The 20551-nt window shown below is 39.1% G+C and overlaps 1 protein-coding gene across 1 annotated transcript in view; it reads left to right on the top strand.

Annotated features, from left to right (window-relative positions):
• Window positions 1–6128: 6128 nt before the first annotated feature.
• The window catches only part of FSHR (follicle stimulating hormone receptor), a 74654-nt gene continuing 60231 nt past the window's right edge, over window positions 6129–20551 (top strand). The window contains exon 1 of the mRNA XM_065739411.1: window positions 6129–6313. Within this exon, the coding sequence (XP_065595483.1) occupies window positions 6129–6313 (185 nt within the window). The remainder of the gene's footprint in view (window positions 6314–20551) is intronic.

Below are 20551 nucleotides of genomic sequence, written 5' to 3'. Positions count from 1 at the left end.
CTTCATAGGGGATGCTAGCTGTGTGACAAACTGTGGAGGCATCATTAGGTTAAAGTTGCTTTATTTTATTTCATGACACATTGCACTTGAAAGTATTAATGACCTATTGACTTCTGATGAATAAGACATCCTGGTTTGCTGTTAAAATGCATGGTTTTCTGGATGTCAGGCTCATTAACTTGGAAACAGTGGATAAGAAGCATTGTCAGCCTATTTTTTCAGGGTAATCAAAAAAATGAGTTAATGAAAAATTAGGAATTAAAGACAAATAACTGAGTAGTAGATCATAACCATGCTCAAAAATAACTGACAATGTAGATTACAGGAAACACGTGAGTAATCCGTCTGTACTTTAATCATCTTAGGAAGATTGTGTTCTGAATTGTAAGTAGGATTGCAAAAGAAAGGGACTTCAGGAAGGGTTTACTCCTACCTTCTGCTCAAAGCAAGGTCAGCTATGAGGTCAGACCAGGTTGCTCAGGTGTTAGGCAGTGTTGGGTCTGTATCCCTGCAGGAAGGGGTTTGTGTGTCTCAGATATAGGATTTTGCATTCATCACCACTGAATTTCACCACAGCTTCTTGTCGGGCTTGTTATCTAATGTTTCTAGGTGTTTTGGAAACTGGAAACTAGCTCCTTAATTCCAGAGAGTTCCTATAGGGAATTAGGTGTACAGGTGTTCTGGTGTCTTCCGTTTTAATGGTTTCACTATAGGTGTGTGAACATGGGATGGTTGTTATTATGGGCAGGTTTATCTTACACTACGTTTAGGCAAGGCTTTTCTTGCCTCATGCCTATGCCCTCCACTTGCTGACAGAGAAAGGCTTAAGAGAAGAATATGTGATGTAAAGTGAGATTCAAGGCAGGCTTTGGCACTTGTGTCATTTTGATCCAGCCAAACCTATGCAGAAGGGAAATTACTTCGTAACTGTTAATTCTGTAGACATGCAATAAAACCTAGCCAGAGGGCTGTGTCTCTTATTACTAACTGGGGATGAACAGACGAAAGCCTAGGGAGCAGTAACAGGTGGAGGTGGTAAGGACTATTCTCTGGGTTCTGTCTTGTCTCTTGCAAAAGTCTTCTGTAGTTCTGAGATACACGAGGGTACTTGTAACTTTAGGCTGCCTCTGAAAAATCTTGTACATAAAGAGCTGGGTGGGAACTTCATCACCAGTGCCACGAAAGTAATGGTCAGATTAAAATAAAGTCATAATTCCCCGCCCCCTAGATAATAATAGAAGCAAGTTTTCAGCAGAGAATGTTAGAAGGGACTGCTGTCCTTCATGATGAGCAGCACCTGCCTCTAGTTTAAGCTGGTAGGCAGGGCTGTTTGCATCAGATGCTAATTAAGTTTCAGAGCTGGGATGGGGGGGAATAACAGGAGAGAAGCAGGAGGCAAAATGCAGTTATTGCTGCATTAAATGTAATACTATACAGCAAGCAGCTCTGTGGTCTGCAGAGATGCTATTTAATAAGAGAACTAATCACAGTCAAATTTTGAAGTCAAAGGGCATTCAGTCACAGGAAAGCTGTGTGAGAGTAATTTCATCAAATTTTTAATCCTTTCCTCATACCAGTGTTTTTTCTTGAGTGAATGTACTCCCTCTGGTGGCTCATTTACTGTCCCAGTTTCATCCCTTTTTCAGTTCAGGCTGCATGCAAGCAGCTGTCTGAAAATTGGGAAAGCAATAAGGTACTGCTTTTATTAGGCTAGCTTAATGTTTTATGCTCTCAGCAGTGTAGGCAAAGATAAAGTCTAGCTATTCAGATGTGTTTTAAAATAATCTCAATTCATGAAAAAATAAAGCTTAGAAGGAAAAGGAAAGGAACTGCTTACAAGATAATTTCTGAGGAGAGAATGTTATCTTTTTTTATCCGGTTAAAAAACCCCAATTGATCACTTTCAAGAAGTAAGCAAATGTTATGTCAAACTTTCTTAACAATTTCCTCTTATGTGTCCATCTATTATGTCTCACGCTGTAAGTTTTTTCAGCACAGAAAGCGCATTTTTCTGATCATAGCTTGATAGGAAAATAAATGCTGTTGTTTGTAAGCCCACAGGAAGAACCTGTGGGCTGGAAATCATCAAGGGTGAGAAATCTCCGCTCAGAAGGATAAACTTCTTTTGGATATGATTTGCTTGTTACGTGTTCATACAGGTAATTTATTTACCTGCACATTTTACAAAACAATTCTGGTTAAGAAAATCCAATCTTACAGTGGAATTTGGTAATTAAACTCTGACACTGGGAAACGTCAATAGAAAGTTCGTTAACTTAATTAGGTGTCATATTGTGTTTCAAAACAAAAGCACAATCCAGAACTGCTGCAAACCACAAACTTGCTTGCTGGCAGACTGAGGTATTCCAGTACATGGTGAACTTTGTCATATGAGGACCTGTTCTTGAAGAGTTGAAGTTGTGAGCTGACAGTGTCTATGCACTGCAGTGAAAAGATTTTGGGTCATTTCAATGTATTTGGAGCAAGTTTGGTTAGGACAAAAGAAAAAGAGCTGAGATTATTCCTTTTACTTATCTTTGTATCTCCAACAATTTGGGTGACAGACACTTTGGTTAGATGATAGGATCTACAAAACATCACAATTCCTCTTGCTCAGAGCTTGTGGACTTAGATCAATGCATATTAGAGGCCAATCCTATTAATTAGACTCATTTACTTCAGTGTTTAAAGAGTTCTCTGTGACCATGTAACATTGAACTAACTGTCTATCCCAGAAGTCATTTAATTACATAATCCATAATGTTGTTTCTGTCACGATTCACTTAATTGCATGTCTGTTGCTACAGCGCATCAATTTGGGGAAATTTTTGTTTCCTTACTCAAGAAAACAGTTTATGCTCTCAAGACCAATTTGCCAGCTGGAGCACAGATTTCCTACAGAGGAATGCAAAGATAAGGCTCTTATAAATATATGAAAACATCATCATCTCTGCAGTGATACTTTCGCTAGTAGGAATGTCAGTGATGGTGCATCACAGACAGCCAACTCCATAAGGGAGACCTTTTTCCTGGCACCTAATCCTCAGCGGTAGCAGAGTATCTGTCTAGCTGGGACGTGCCTGTGGAAGCACTAGTTTGCCCTTTGTGTTGCTTTGAACAACCTGCTGAGAAGAAGGTATGAAACACTGTGGTGTTATGAAGATGCGGGATGTGTTTAGGACTAGCTTTAAGGAGCTGTCATGGATCTCCTGCAACTGGTTTTCAAGCATGTTGGCAGATCTTGGTGATCTGGAAGCTGCCTGTGAATCCAGACACTCCAGGAAAAGACCTGGAGGTATTTTGGCTTTTTATTTTTCTTTTTGTTCTTTCAGTATTTTTTTCCTGTAGGGAAGGCAGTGGTGTCTGTGAACTGGTAACACAGCTGTTAAGGGATGATCATAATCAGATTAATTCATCCAGGGAGCTGTAGTACTGAGGCTGTATGCTAATGACAACGATGGACAGAAGTCAGGAAAGATAACTGGTTCACAAAATTGACACTTGAGTCAGTTCTTCAAGACCTTGGATCGTATGTGTATAACAAGTTGGAAATTATTCTAAGCCTTCATTTATCCCTGGGTATTTTGAGCATGACCCTGCATCCTTTCACTAATATGCATGAAATCACATTTCTATTTTGCATGCTAGTGTGATTTTATTGAATTCAGTGATAACTGGATACTTTCCTCAGTTTCATCTCACTGGTGGTTCAAGAGAATCTTGTGTTTGGGCATTTTTGTATTGTTTAACGGCATCTCACTCTCATCTGCTGTGTAAATGAAAGTAGAGAAGCGTGTACCATTCTGATAAAAATGCCTCACTAAACAAAATCAGGAAGGAGCCAACCTCCTTCCACTTCTTTATTAAACTCATAATTTGTTGTTGGCCCTGACCCAATGTTTTAAAATGTCTGTTTCACCAGTTGTGTTGAAATGAAGCACGCTTGGCATAGTTTTGAAAGTTATTAATAATTGAAAATATTCCTTCTGTCTCCAGTGACACTTTTTAATCTTCCAACTTCTGCATATGGAATTGTTACTAAGACAAGAAACAAATTTTGTAGTTCAGTATATGAAACGTGGAGTTAATCAAATTGCTATGTCTTCATCTTGGTGTTATTTGTTTTGACATTCAGAGAATGTTATCACTTTTTCAACTTTGTCATAAAAACTACTATCCATTTCATCAGTACACCACGACTGTTTATACTGATGTACTCCAGGTTGAAGGTAAGGCTTACACTTGTCTGCTCCCTGTGAGGAGCTGTTGGCTGCCATGAGATCTTCCTTCAGCCTACTCTGCTCTGGGCTGAACAAACACAGAGGCCTCAGTGCTCCTCATACATCCAATTCTCTGGGCCCTTCTCCATCTTTGTAGCCTTTCTTTTGATGATCTCTAACACCTTTATGTTCTTTGTGTTGTGGTACCCAGACCCACACGCAGTGCTGGAGGTGAGGTTGCACAATGCAGAGCAGAGGGAAGATAGATTCCTTCCTGGTCTTTTTTTGTTTATTCCATATTTCATATACATATATGTTGAAAGAATGAGTCACTCTTTCCTCTAGCAGTCGCTCCTGTTCTTATGATGCTCATAAAGAAGCCTTAACAAAATGGACTTGGCATTCCATCAACATAGCTAATTTAATCCTTTTACAATTTGTTACGAACTTGCCATGTTAGAAAGAGATTGTCATGATTTTTTATTTTGTTTTTACATTTTCTATGTAAATATTACTTTTATCATCTGGAGGATGTTTAAATGACTGGGGAAAAATAACAAATATTTGGTGATATTAGGGTTACTGTGAGGTTTATTAAAGATTTAATTGAATAATTTAAAAAACCTTAATCATCTCCTCTCAAACATCTACATATCAGTACTTATTTTAAAGGTGTGAGTGGTGGAATCTTTTCAGAGGAAAGATGCCAGTTTGTCTCATTAACTTAGCTTGTAGTTGTTATTATGAGGGAATAAAACAAAACAAACAACAGAGAAACAGGCAACCCAGCAACCTGATAGCTGCTTTTACCAAGGTTATTCTTCAGCTGTTCCAACTAGTGAGCTCTCATACTGTGCAAATGACTTACAAGATCTGAATATCTGAAACAACCATTTACCAATTACAACAAAAAAAAAAAACCAGGCATGTACCACTAAGGTGTCATTTCAAGAGTCTCGTAGTCAAACCCTGATCCCTGGTGCAAAATGACTCAGTGACAAGAATGTGTTAGCAAGGTCCCTTCCACAAGAATTAATATTTGCAACAAGGAAGATAATCTTGCTCAGCCAGAGAGTGAATAAGAAAGGACTCAAAGATGCGAAGACCTTATGATCGTGGTATCATTCTTGAAGCTGTTCCATTTGTTGTGTGACAAATATTTATTCTGTTTATTTTCCAATGATGAAATTAGCTTACAAGTCTTCAGATATCATTTGGGTTGTGGCATTTTCTCCTTTGGGTTCCTTTAAAGGTGTCAGGGAGAAAGGGAGACAAATGAATAAGTGCATAAAGAAAAATAACAGTTAAAAATAAAGGTGTGTTATTCGGCTTTGGCTTCAGGGTTGTATAGCCTTAGCCTTTAACACATGAAATAGATTATATACCCTATAAAATACTATATACCCAAACATATATATATATATATATATATATATTGCCTAGGAGTAACATAAAAGCAGGGATTCTTGGGTCTGTGAAGGGGAACATAAATAGTACCTTTCCTTCAGTGGTAATAATGCCTGGGCTGTAGGATATAAAAATACTTACTTGTCCCTTAGTCTTATCAAACAAAATGTGCAAAATATCATAGCTCAGATGGAAGGCTCCCTTTCTATTGTGGGTACACATTGCATCAAAAGCATTCTGGTTTGTTCAACTGGGGCCTGTGATTTCAGCGACACTTAAAAAGGAAAATCATAAATATTCTAAAACAGTTTTGTCATGAAAAATCAGGACTGCTTCCCTCGATCCTACTGAAAGCCCACGAAGGATCTTTGACCATGAACTGAAACTTGCTGAGAAAGCATCTCCCAGAAGTCACGTGCTCCATCTCAGCTTTTAGGGCGGACCTTCAAGGAAGGGCGTCTCCGAGTTGCACCGTGAGGTCTTCGCACTCCTTCCTTCTAGATGGAGGAGAAGGAGACAAATGTGGAGAGAGAGATGTGCTTGGGTCTCACCTGCTTGCTGATTATCCTGGTCAGCTGCTCTGGCTGCCAGCACCACACGTGCCACTGTGCAGGCAGGATATTCATCTGCCAGGAGAGCAAGGTGGTCCAGCTGCCCCGGGACATTCCTACCAATGCCACAGAACTGTAAGTAGGGAGAGGGAAGGGTGCTAGCAGCCTTCTTGCTGGCTTTCAGCATAGCTGATGCTTGGTATGCCAAGGGCTGCATTTGTAGGGGGACACTGGGGAACTTCACACCCAGATGTGGAAAAGCACGGTGCATCCTTTGGCACTTGGTTACAGTGGGAAGCTCCTCTCCCTTACTCTTATAATGCTTCCTTTCAAGTCTCTGTTAAGAGAAGTCGTAGTGTAGTGTAATACAAAGTACAGACTAGATTTTAAATGGGATTCCTTGGTGCTGTGACAGCAACTTGATGCTTTGTAAGGTTTCTTTACAGCTTGCTCTTGTACTACAACAACCTAGTGAGTTCTTCTGTCTGTGCTGCAGGGCCTTCCCAAAGGTTCAGGCTTATTTGCCAAGAAGCAGCTTATTGTTTTCTGTTTTGAAATCACAAAGGCAGTAAAGAAAGGACTGAGATAAGCTTTGGAGAGTGATTCTCCCATATCAGAAGCAGCGTGACTGACTTGGAGGGAGCTGACTGTGTAAAGATACAGTATTGCATTACTTGAGGAAGAGTTTTATTTATCTTAAAACTTCTTATTTTCATGACCAATACTGTATGGCAGCTGTTTTCTGTGTCACTAGCACAGGCGAGCAAAAGAAGTCATGCAATGTCAGACGCCTGCACAAGCAATTGTTTCCCTTTTAATTTCTTTTAAAGCAGATTATATTGCCCCTTGCTTCACCCACAGCTGTCTGGCATCATTAGTTTCTAAAGCAAAAGTGAAAGGAGTGATCCTGGATAAACCCTTCTATTTATAACTGGAGCGGTAAGTTCAGTGGGAGGATATGAAGAAGAATGATACACTGTCAGTTGAAAAATACATCCATATCTTGACCTTACAGACCACACTATACCCCCACTTACTGCCCCACAGTTTTCCTAGCCTGGAAGTTTTGTTTTATTCAGAAGGAGCAGTTGTTATGCTCAGTGAATCACTGGACTCTATAAATTGGGAAAAAATGCCTGAATTAACCACAGGTCAGTAAAAGTTTAAATCATTCTCACAACTAGAGGGAAAAATAATCCATCTGTGAATTAGGTCATCTAGGATCTGAGCGAACTGTGCTCCAGGCATACACTGCTAATTTTGTTTAATTTTGCTTTGATTGTTTCTTCAGATTACACAGTTAAGGTCTGCCTTCTAGGGATTTAAAAAAAGCAGTTTATAATTATTTCTGCAAATAAATAGAGTTTTATATTGCCAAAGAGCACCTGCTTGCAAAATTGGATTCATTTCCAGCAAATCCTTGTTAACTTCTCTAGGGTTAGTTAAGGTTGTTAATTGCTGGTGCCCCGGCACAACCATGCTCCTGAGATGGGCTGACTACAACATCAGTGTGACTACAAGCATCAGCTGGGTCCTCTCTTCTTACAGTGTTGTGGAAATACTGTACTTGAATCTCTTGACTTGACTCTTCCCACTTACACCAACTTTTGTCTCCTCAGGAGGTAATTCTGCTCCTTGTAAATCAGTGTAGCCCGGGATAATGTCAGCATAGTTCAAGAATTTGTACACAAATACTCTGTAATGTATGGTGCTCATGCAATTAAAACCAAACGCATTAGCTGAGGAGTTAAGTCACAGGGAAGCCTTAGATCTTCGTTCTAAGTGAGATAGGAACTCTAGAGAGGTGCTGAGTACCCAGTGGGGCTGTTTCAGCTGACTGGAATAGACCTCACCACTCCAGGTGCTGTTGCAAATGCACTGCTGGTAAGAGAAGATGGTCTCTTCGTATTTCTTCAAAACACATCTAGGATTCAAAAGGGCTGTTGGACCAGCATGGCATCTGAAGCGTAGTTGGCAACAGTCTACTCTGCAGGACATGAGCACTGACTTCTCCCTGCCAAGTACAGTTCCTACAAAGTGCTTTGTTTCTCTTAAGAACTTGTTCTGAAAGTGCTGGATGTGGCTTATGGCTTGACATGAAGGAAGGGTCTTCTTTGGTATATTTTGATCCTTAAACCTTCTCTTATGTGGTCTTGATGGGTTTCCTCATCTATCTTGGTGTCTTTCCTAGTTTTAGATATTGAAAAACATACACATGAAAGCACTGGAGAGAGAACAGAAGCTCGGTAAAATTCAAGCACTTTTGCTTCTGTGTGTTTCTGTTTCACTACAGCTATTTCTTAAGTTGGGACAGAGGCAAGCAGATACGTTACATGGTAGAAAATGACAGATCAGGATGAAAATAAAAATCTTGTCCTTACAGATCAATTGGCTATTACGCTGATCTTTACTGTGGCTGATTTTTGTCTGATTGCTTTGGGTTGTTGGTTTTTTTTTTGTTTTTTTTTTTGTGGTGGTGAGAGGTTTATAAGGTTTTTGACCTATTGGCCACTGGTACATGCTGTTGTGATGTTTTCTCAGTTATTTCCTGACAGTGAGAGCTTATGCTCAGCAGGGAGTGTGAGCTTTGCTGCATGGTATGAGAGCAGAGGCTCTGCTCCCGGCTCAGCACCTGCTTTAGCAAGGGCAGCAGAGAGAGAAGGTTTGCAGCCTCTTAAGAGTAAACCGTTGCCATACAGTGGCATACAGAGCAGGGCTTGGAAACCACAGGTTTCCAGTTCTGCAGTGCCTACTTTTTGTGAAAGCTCTGGGGAAGATTGCTGCACCTCTGCATGTGTGCTGAAGCTTGTTCATTTGAGATTCCTCTGCAGCTGGACTCCCCCATGACTTTGCAGGAGCAGATGGTGGTTATTAGCTGTTTTATTTTACAACCTTTGCTTGGTAGAGGAGTTATACAGGAATAAATATATATATGTACATAGGTGGTGAAATGCTTGTGATAAATACATAAGGCTGTGACTTACTGTACTGAAGGCAATCCACGAGAAAAGAGACAGGAAGTTCAGATGATAATTTAGGTTCGTTTGTGTCAGTGTATTAACTATGATTCAGCTCCCCTCAGAAGGAGGGAAACGACTGATCAATTACCTGTGATTGTTCACGCCTTGAAGACTTAAAGCAGTTTTAAGATGCTGTGTCAAGCTTTGTAGTCCATCCTTATTATTTACTAAGATTTTGTTTAGTCCTCAGAAATCTTGCTTTGAGAAAGTTATACAAACAAAAATAGTTTGTTATCAAATAGAAGGGATCCTTCCAGGAATTTATCAAACTACTTTAAACAGAATTGTATGCATAGCAAATGGGAATACAACTAGAGATGCAGGGAAAGCTTACTCATCTCTTTCTGTATCCTTCCATGCTTTTGAGATTCTTATCTGAGAAATGCCTTAAATCACACTTACAATACTTCAGGGAAGTAGAGAGCAGTAGCCTAGTATTTAGGTGCACCCATTTGAGCAGTACCATATCTCCAACAATATAAAGCAACAGTACCTGGCAGCTTTGTGAGAGAAATGGAGAAGGGTTGCTTGGTGTAATTCCACTTGCATTCCCACAGGGTTATGTGACAATATTATTATCACTGTTTTATCTGTATCTTATAATTGTTATTATTTTAAAAAAGGTATTATGAAATCAAATTTGTTCATACTGTATTCATTATAAGGAAAAACTGTTTTCAGCTTGGTTAATTTCCTAATTTTCAACTGCTTCTAAACATCACTTGTGATGATTAGCTGTCCTTAGCCCATAGTAGCAGGGAGCTGTGGACCAGCAGGTACCTTCTGCTTGCCTCTTTCTGAGCCACGGAGATGTTATAAGAAACATCTCTGGAGAATGAGAGCTACTTAAAAAAAAAAAAAAACCTCACAAATGTGTCAGTCAACCAATTAAAAGTTCCCCTGTGAGAAGCTGTTTGATGTGTTAGTAAGCCAGAGGCTTCAACAGGAGAATGCTACCAGTTCTAGAAAGGAGCAGCTAAGATGACTGAAATAATTGACAACCATTGACACCTGTCATTTTGCACCCATCTGTCACAGTGTTGCCTGAAAGAGAGGGAAATTGCAGGCAAAATTAATAAGAGTGAGCCTTGATCACGCAGTGTTTTGTACTTAAAAAAATACCTTCTCAACCTTCACTAACCAATTTAGCCATTGGCAGAGCAGTTTAAATATACGTTGAAACTTTTCTCCCAAGTATTCGCAAACTATAAACAGTGGGATTTTATTTTCTTTTTTTTTCTCTCTGCATAGGTGTTTTTGTACCACTGCTCAAGGATATTTATTTTAGACTATCAAGTCAAGGCTGAGTAGATGTCTGCCCACTAGAACAGTGGCTGCCTTGAAATAGAAAATTCTGTGATATAGACCAAATGAGTCAGATGTGTTTCCATTGTTTCCATGAGACACAAGCTATGAACGATGCGAACAGGAGCTGCATTCTCAGTAACTCTGCAATTAGATTTTTTTCTTTCTTTTTCACAGGTAAGGTTGAAATTTTCAAGTAATTACAACTCTTATTCAGGTGTTTATACTGGTGGGCCCGACCTTAATACAGGGTGTGGAGGGAAGAAACCAAGCTAACAAAATCACGAGATCCATAGAGCTTTGAAGTACATTATGTAGTTAAATGATAAATCTACATCTTATCAGAAGGGATGATAATATTTGCACAGCAGAGCATATTCATTTTGTATTCTATGCTATCTGAATCCAAATTTCTTAAAAACGTTTCCTTTTCAACCAGTGTTGCTTCTGTTAGTGTAGAAAAAGTCTGTGGTTACAGTAATGTTCTTCTCTTTTCAAGTTTATGACCAGTTCACACTTTGAAGCTGAATGCACTAGAGCTTGATGTGCAATCACCAGTTGTACAGTGCTGGAGAGGTCCAATGCATATGTTGGGTTCTGTATTTGACACTTCCATTGGGAGAATAAAAAAAATAAGCTAAGCATAAGAAGACAATAAAGAGAAGGCCCAAGGAAGGAAGTGACACTAAAGAAGGACAATAAACTCTGCAGGGCAGATCCTCAGCTAGTATGAATTGCCAAGTATGTATCTCTATAGAAACATCCAGTTTCTGCAGACTGAGAAGCATTTCAAGGTGAGGAAGTGCACTGTGTGCAATATGAGGGGCTTCAAGCTGCACCACGCTTTGCTGGCCTGTTTGTGGTACTGTGGCAATGAATACACGTGCATGATTTCCTCCTGACTTGTAATAACTGAAATGCACGCTCTAGTCTGAAGATGCATACGTGTGTAAACGTGTATCTAGTTCATCTTTGAAATGAAAATACTTTCACTTAAAATGCAGTGACAGTATACGACTTGTTAAATCACTAAGTTTTGTCCAGAGAAACAGTGTAAGATAAAACTTGCTTTTTTTTTTTGTTTGCATATGACATTGAGACTTTATGAAGGTTTATGAAGGTGTTAGCCACTGGGGTCAGCTGCAGGGACTCGTGCTTGATTCTTGGCTTTTCTAGAAGCTTCTGTCCTGCATGTGGACACAGATAACAGAAGGGTTTCATGTGAGGTGTAAAATTGGCATCCAACTCTGTCTCGAGCGGCTTTACTTCCGTTGCATTTTTGGAGATCCTTTGCCTATGCAAACAGGTATCCCTAGGACAGAAGGTGTTTCTGTTCACCAACTGAACTGACAGTTTGTTTTCACTGTCTTAGGCAGTATTCTGAAGCATTTAAGTCATGCAATGTGACTGTCAGATGGAAGTGCTCATTGTAGGAGGTTTAAAAATATTCCAGTTTAGAAAACAAAACTTAGAGAAGCACTGGTATGTGACCTCTGAAATCCATGATTTGTAAAAAGGCAAGTAATTCTTAGGAACAACAAAACCAAGGAGAGAAATATTGGTTAGGGACTTCATCGATGAGGAAGTTTCTTACTCTTTCTGCTTTTCTTAGTGTGGATTAGAAAAACACTTACAGTAAAAATGATGCTCAGAATCAAAGATTTGTGTGAAGATAGATAGTGAAGCACATGTTTACTTTTACATTATCTGAAACGCTGTTCAAACCCAAAAAGATCCAGGCTCATGTCACTTCCCATAACTGCTAACAGATGAATGGGATTCCTGGGTCTTTTCAGCATCGTGTCTCAAAATAAGGTCTCCTAGTTTGACATTTTAAATATGATCTGTTTTACATCTACGTATAAAAAAATGATAGCTTGTTTATTGAATGAAATTAATATCAGGGTTTTTTTTTCCTAAAGTATTTGGAAGATTAAACTTGTCATTTGTGGCTGTTGAGCTTCCTTCTTCTGTCTCAAACAGAATGTCTTCATCTTGGGTGTGTCCCCATTCAAATTTTGTCTCGTTTGGTTATGAAGTTATCTATGAAATGTGAGCTGATAAGAGCTTGGCGAACTTTCTTGATACCAAGGTTGAGCAAAAGAGGAAAGTTCTGATAAGGTCAGAAACAGGGAGCTCTCAAATTAAAATGTGGTTTAAAGAGAGAAGTTGTTAAGTTTATTGGACATAACAATGGGGGGATATGGATCAATCTTCTATTCCTCTGATAAAAATGGGGATTAAAAAAAACAGACATGAGAAATTCTGAATTCACCAGTATCCTGTAGCAGCCTGCCTTCCTTTGCTCTTAATGGCATCTCACTAAACTCAGTGGGGTATAAGCTGCTGTTAGCATCATGAAGCCACAACAGCTCCTCAGTTTCCCCTCTTTCTGTCTTCGTGCATGCACTACACTTTCAGCTCCTCGCTCTGGTTTATAAACGACATTTGGGGAATTTCAGTTAATCATTTTCTGGATCTGGCCTTTAGCAGTCGTAGCAGCACTACAGTACAGAAGAGTAAATCTTATTAACACCCCCGAAACCCAGGCAGTGTCTCTTAAAACTTTGCCAGCAGTATTTTGTGATGTATGCTGAAGATTTCTAGTGGAAGATGATTCCAAAAGTTCCCTGCTTAATTATGCAATTATTCACGCGCAAAATGTGTCACCTGATAAGTCTGCAGGAGAAAGTCAGCTGTGCAGCTGGAGGGTTTTCTTCCCACATGCCAAGGAGGGTCTCACCGAGCTGGGAACATCACTGAAAACATTAGATATGTGAAGAGCTAAGATTAAGGAGATTAAAAAAAAAAAAAAGTAGATGAAGAATGCTAAAACAACAGACAGTGTGGTCATATCAAAGAAGATCTCCAGTGAATATACTGTCCTGAAGTGAATAACTGCTCTAAGTGCCTGCAATTTATATATAGAAGAGGCTTCAGTGACACTGAACCAGATTATCTAGCATAGCAAAGGAAAACAAACTCAATCACCTAACCAAGGAATGGAAGAAACACATGCAAAGTTCCCTGTGCTTTAGACAGTCTCCTCTAGCTTGACAGCTTTTTATTTAGTTCTCTTAACTTTCCTGAGTGTCCTTGCGCAAGCAAGCTAAAAGATAATTGGGATAGGTTCACAGCTAATTTAAATTGTCATAGCTTCATTAACTTCAGTGGAAAGAGCTGAGTTCATTTTCACTGTATGGCAGCGGGGACCTCTGCCAACAATGTGTTTGTTGCGGTGGCAGTGGATTGGCAATCTATTTGTGTGTGCATTTGTTAAACAAGATTCTTTGGGCACAAAATACAGGTATTGTTTTTCATAATGGTATATTAGTTTTACACTACGAGAGGCAAAACTGTGGTAGGAAAAGTCACTTTTCTTTGTTTGAGATACTGACCTTTCCAGACAGAGCCTGAAAATTATTTCTCAGTCTCTACCTATGGTTTGATTAGACTGCTCTTATTAGCAGTGAAATCTTTAAAATGAAGCTTATTGCAAATTATAGGTCAGAGTCAAGCCTGGATTTCATATAAAAGTGCAGAAAATTATTTCTTCTAATTGTCTTGCATAACTCATAATAAGAAGCCCAACTTCTGCCTTCCTTCTGCTGCAGCTCCTTTGATTTTTAGCATCTAGGATCAGGAAAGTTTGCGATTTGTTCTCTTTATTTTATATTTTCTTCCAAACGTCCTCACGCGCTTTGGGAGCTCAGTCTGAAATATATGGATGCTTCTTATCTTTCATTACCTTATCAGGCCACTTTGATGCATTTGTTCCTGGGTAGCCAGAAAAGAATTTACAGTTTTATTACATGCAAAGGGAGATACGTTCCTGCATGAAATGAAACCTGCCTTCAATCTAACCATGCACAAACTAGTCCTTGTTTTTCGTTAGCATATTTCCATAACTTTCAGGCTTTCTGAACTCATGTTTTTGCTTGGACTGGCTAAATAATACTCTATCTTTGACTGTAGCACATTCAAAATTTGATAAGGTCAGGGCAGCCTGGACTTTGAACGTGCGGTTGCTGGGTGAACTGCGAGCTGAAGCTTTCCACTCTGTGCACCATCTTATCTGCACAAGAATGCTGTTGCTAGTCAGCACGTTCACATATTTTGCCTAGAATTCCTGTTCAGTGAAAGCCTATGCAAGACTGTCTTGGTAACTTTCTTACTGATGTGAAGTTTCCATATAGCACATACAATGATGTGATTTCTGATGCGATGCTTTGCTCAAATACAATTAATAAGAACTGATTTGAAAATATTTGTTCGTATGCAATCTGTGAATCTTCAGGGGTTTTCTAAAAAAACTCTATGTACATAAATATGGGATGGGGAAAAAAATCCAAGTTTTCTGTTTAATTTATCATTTTTTTTGAGTGGAATAAGGAGGGCATGTATGTTAAAGTGATGCTCAGCAAACGCTTTTGGTTTTGAAATAGTAATTAGTAATGTTTAATAGGATGTGGTGTTAGTCTGTGAAGACTGGAAGAGGAAGAGAGAGTGGAGAAAGTGATATGTATTTCTTTGGTTTGATTTCCTTCATTAAGGGGGATTGTCACACAAGTAGATTAGGGAATTCAGCAGTTTCTGTATCAAACTGGAAAGCCTTTTATTGGTTTTGTATTCTATGCTATATCTCTTAGAAATGATTATACCACTTAGAAATGATCCCTGGAATAACTTGCTTGCTTGCCTTGGCTTTGAGAACTATGGATTTCTGTGCTTTGATTCACTTTGATTTCTTTTTTCACCTATGCAATTACATGCTGCAAATATTTTGGGCTGTTGCATTTCAAAGCCCAGTAAGCATATTGGAGGACAGAGCCCGTGTCAAAAGACTCAGAAACATTTGAGCCTAAGAGAGCCATGGACACTCATCTATGCAAGAAAGCAAACTTAACTCCAGCAGTGGAAGTTACTACCCATGCTGTACTCTCTGGCATTTCCATCCTTGCAGCTGAAGAAAATGAGCACTGATCAGCCTAACCCTTTTTTTCCTTGCTAACTACTGGGAAATAATCAGTGCTGAACTCTTTTCTTGGAGTCTGGTCTTACAGCTGGAATATTTATGGATATACAGAAATTACTGAGCAAGCAAGGTATAAGTAGAGAGTCTGTAAATCTCCTCACCTTGCAGCCACAGCACTGTTAGGAGGCATAGGCTTGATGCTGAAATACTTGCCTCATCCCTGGAGTTTTCTTTGGCCACCAAAGATACTGTGGAAATCTTTGCTTTTCTTTTTCTGTTTTGGCAAGTGGAGAGTCGTAAAAGAAGTGCAGATTGTGTAAGAAAATGACAGCAGAACAAGAAATCTCCCCAACAGAACAACAACTCTCTCTAGGCTGAAGTGCTGGTTTTAAAAAATACCCGCTCTATCTGAATACCAGGAGCTATAAATCTCCTATTTGCAGTATATTGCTGCCATGGTGGATGAAGCCCAGGCCATGTTCTTCAGCACTTTCAAATCCATGTTAGTGACCCCTGAGACAGAATACCCTACAAGAAAATGTAGAATTTTGTTTTACATATTTGTACACATCCTGGTTGCTTGCCCAAGCAGCTCAGTTGTGTTCCAGTGGGACAAATCATAGGTGTGGGAGTCCCCATCTGTGTGCATTTGCAGATTCAGGACTTCATACTATTTCACTGCACAGAAAACAACACCAAGGAAAAATAAAAAGGCTTTTGAAAGCACAAACAAAATACAGACCTGTTAAAATTTGTTTAAAGGTATGAGTTGGGATTTTAATTGTTTTAATAAGATGTATGGAAATGCTGAGGTATTCTTAGTGTTTGCAAAGATTTCTATATATACTAACAGATTTTACAGTGTGCCTTTATGTAGCTGAATACAATTTTAACTATTTCAGAAACAGTAAAGCTATACGATGTAAATGATGTCATTTCCCCAGAGTACAGGATAACAAATCAGAGTGGTAGCTGGGAATACAGCCCTTTCAGGATCTTATTCACCAGGACAAAAAAATATCTTCCACATTCATATTGCTTTCTCGTAACTTTCATACAATGAAAAGGCTTTATGCTCAGCAAAAAGAGGAGGCTGTTGTCTTGAATCTAAATAACGAGTCATAACTCTACTATTTTGTATTGTTCAAGCAATGCATATACAGTTTCATGGTGTTTTCTCCTCAATTATTACTATGATAGTACTGCTGCATCATCTTGTGTCCATATGTGCCCAGCCAGGTTTTCACGCCGTGACCTATATGTCTGTCCAAGCCATGAGCTGGAACTTTCTTCAGCAGAATGCTGTGGGAGACAGCATTTTGTTTTTACTAAAATTGAGGTAAACAACATCCACAGCCTCTCCCAGATCTCAGTAGGATTGCATGTGGATTTTTAATTGAAGGGCTTCTGCTCCTTTATAAGTTTGGCTCCTAACTTAATGTTGGTCCTTAGATAGATCTCTTTCATAAAATATGAGTACATTTATGGGATGTTTGTTTTATATAGATAGTACTCATGTGAGAAATAAGCTTACTTTGGCTTTCTTGATTTTTTTTCTGTGTGTGTCATTGCCGTGTTATATTTTTATGGCTCAGACTGTAGAATTCAGAGCATGATCATCTAGGACTTTACAGAAAGACTGTACAGGCTGGACATGGAGCTGTGCCTCCACAAAGTGCCCTTTGAGGAATACTTCCCCTTTTGGTCAGTGGATTTGCAGCAGCTGCTGCTTGCCATTTTGTTTGTCTGGCAGAGGCATCCATGCTGTCTAGCAGTATGCTATTGCACTGGAAAATGGGGAGTCTGACTCTTGGTCAAGGCTTTGACAGATCTGTTTTTAATTTTTTTTTCTCTGTCGGGCTGCCAAAAGGTGGCCTTGGTTCTAGGTGTAGATTCATCTGTTTGGTGTCCTCCGGGCTGAAGGGACGTAGTTGTTGTTATCAGCTAAAATAGGGAATGAGGCAGGGGTGCTTCAGAAGTTCTTGCTCACATCTCCCTGAAGATTTTTTGCATTCCACAGAAACCTCACTAACCTCTGCTTTGGAGGGAAAAGCAGGCTGCTCTATTTATTAGCAGTGCGTACCTTGATAGCTAGAACATGTCTCTATGGTGTTCATGGTACAAAGGAATGCATACATCTCTGTAATGCATTAACATGCTTGTATCCTACTTTTATTGAACAGCTTTAGGCTTTAACTTGTATTTTTTAGACCGATTCCATGTCTCAGTTGTTCAGGCTCTGTGGGTTCATGTGGGCTTTTGGTCCTAAAAGCCCACAAGATCCAGAAGCCCTAATCACCATTATGTCGTAAACTACTTTCCCAAAAACACTCCAAAGGTTGAAAACAGTGCACCTAGACTATATAGAGGCCTAAAGTTCACCTTTGATATTAAGACTAACATCACTGTGGGAGTTTCTATGGTATTGAGCCCTTTCAGGGGGGTATCTGTGTTTCAGTAGCTGCTGTCACAGAACCCAGTGGCTGTGCTTCTGTGTTAGCATGCCTAACAACGTGCTTCCAAATGATTCTTGGCTTGCACGTTCACACGATGTTTATCCCACTTGACTATTTAAAAAGAAAACTCCATGAATCTTATTGAGGAGGTGCTGGCTGAAAATACTTTTTTTTGGCGGGAGGGAGGTAAGGTATCAAATCAATGACTAACCATTCCCTATCATCCTAATGCTGAAATAGCCATATTCTTTATGTTAGAGGCTACTTGTGGCAGATGATACATCTCTGAATTTCAGGGGAGTATCCTTGAATGAAGAAGGCATGAAAATCAAGAAGCAATATATCAGTTTTTTTATATATCATCACAGACAATATATCAATTGTTTCCTTCTGCATTTTCATTGCATATTTACTTTGTTTTGTAATTTAGGGACCCTAAATATTTGTTTGATGAATGATAATAGCAGCAGCACTTTTTCCAAAAGCAGCATATAGTAATTTTTAGACTCTGCAGTCTAATAAGCAAAGCCCTAGGAAATAAACATCCTTTACAACTGTGAAGCCCAGGAGCGAATGTCCATTTTCTCATCACCACATAGAGTGCCTTAATCTGAGAAAGTAGGAGAGAATGGGCAGGATCACACCTACTATTTTCACAAGTTATCTGTGGATATAAATATTAGAAAAAAGGGGAAGAGAAGGGGGAAAAAAAGTGATTGGGTAGCAGGATGAAATATTCAGAAATGCTGAAATACTGAGCATTATGTGCAACCCAGCAGCTTAAGAGAGAGAAATCAGAGGCATGTTTTATCAACAAAGTCATCGATGACAAAATTCATTTGTTCTTTCACTTTTTGTAAGACCAGATCATCTTTAAAATTAAGAGACCTTTCACTATGTAAGATGGATTAAAAAAAATAAAAAGAAAAATGTGCAAAGAAGCCATAATTAGAGATCTTAAAATGATGATACAGACCTTTGAAATGGTTCTGAATATACATAATGATTCTGGAAGGGTGAGTGTGAGACTTAGTAATGACGTTTCAGGTTTGGTGGTGACACTGACAGTCATTTCTACTAGCCCAAAGGCAAAACCAAACATAGTTAACCAAGTCTCTTGCAGTGGATTCCATCAGCTTGATAAGGTGTGCAGCACTTAATGTACAGTACATTTGCTGATTGTGGATGTCACTGGAGAAGAATGTGAGGCCAACTCATTCTTTCATTATGAACTCTGATCAGAATGATTCCATCTTTGCACAGAAAGATTATCATTATGTTGCTGATTAGTTAGCCTCTGTTCCAATTATTCAAGCTAATGCATTCAGTAAAAAGTCTCTCCAATACACAATGAAAAATCAGTGAAAGAACTCCTATTGATTTCTATTGGATTGTGCAGTGTTATTGGGCCTGTCTTTTACTGCGTTGCTTTAATGCTTGGTCATCAGTACTGAAGTGTCAACTAATGAAAGCCAAGGAGCCTTAGTGACATACTACTTATGAATAAATGTGTATTTAAAAAGAGAGTATTAGACAAAATGAAGTTACTATACAATTTATACACCTTTAATTGTCTTCTGTCACAGCAAGTTATCATTACTTTTAATTAAGCAAATGTCTTTGGAGTGGTGAGATCTGCTGCCTCAGATCCTGCTGCCTGCAGGAAATGTTTATTTCTGTTCTGAAACTTTAATGTGAAGTGTTGGGGAGATAGAGAGCAGAGGTTTCAAATAACAAATATATGCAAAAATATTTGTCAGGCTTGCTGTTAACCACTGTCTTCTTTTGCCAAGGAAGTTCCCTGTCTTCTGCAATGGTAGTAATGCTTGCTATAAAACATTATGAAACCCACTTCTGATGGAAATGTAATAAAAACTACTTATACTGAATTTTCTGTCAGGTATTCAATATTATATCCTTGAAGATTAAAACCTCTTTGAATATTTATTTGCAAAGTGTACGGCTATTCTAGTTCAGCTTTGAACTATCACTAGAGTGCGTGAATGATGCTCAGTAGTACATTTGTCACAGATTCTCTTATAATAAGGTTATTATTCCCCTTTTGCTGTTTATCTATAGTTCAGCTACAGCAATGAAAAAGACTCTTATGTGCTATATGTGGGCACAAAGCCCGTGTAATCAATGCAAGCTTTTCAGCCAGGGGATGAAAGGGAGTTAGTGAAGGTTATCAGTGCCAGGCATTGTTATCACACCTCTAGGGTGTCATGCGATGTGCCAAAAACCTCATCAGTTCCGCAGTTGTTGATTAAATAAATTCAGGGCTCGTAGTATGGACTTGGCTTACTTTTATTAAGAAGGCTATATTGGGTTGGTTTTTATTTGTTTGGTTGTTGTTGTTAAGTGTTTTAGTTTCCTGTGCCACTCTCTTGATAAGGGTTGGGAGTTTGAGTTAAAAGCCTTATAATGAATGAGTAGCTCATTGTGATGTCCTTGTGCTGAACAGTGTCAGCACTCACATCCAGACCCAGGGTTGGTGACCTGGAGTCCAACTGAGACTTGATAAGCTGTTCGGAGCTGCAATGTGCTTTTCCTCAGCTTCAGTATGGAAGAAGAGGGCACTATTAATCAAAATAAGCTTATGTGAGATAGGGTCATC

The sequence above is a fragment of the Cyrtonyx montezumae genome, unplaced genomic scaffold (genome assembly GCF_038088225.1).
Source record: "Cyrtonyx montezumae isolate F1298 unplaced genomic scaffold, pur_monq_1.0 scaffold_24, whole genome shotgun sequence".
NCBI lineage: Eukaryota > Metazoa > Chordata > Aves > Galliformes > Odontophoridae > Cyrtonyx > Cyrtonyx montezumae.
The sequence above is the reverse complement of the archived record's forward strand: the minus strand, read 5'-3'. Positions and strand labels throughout refer to the sequence as shown.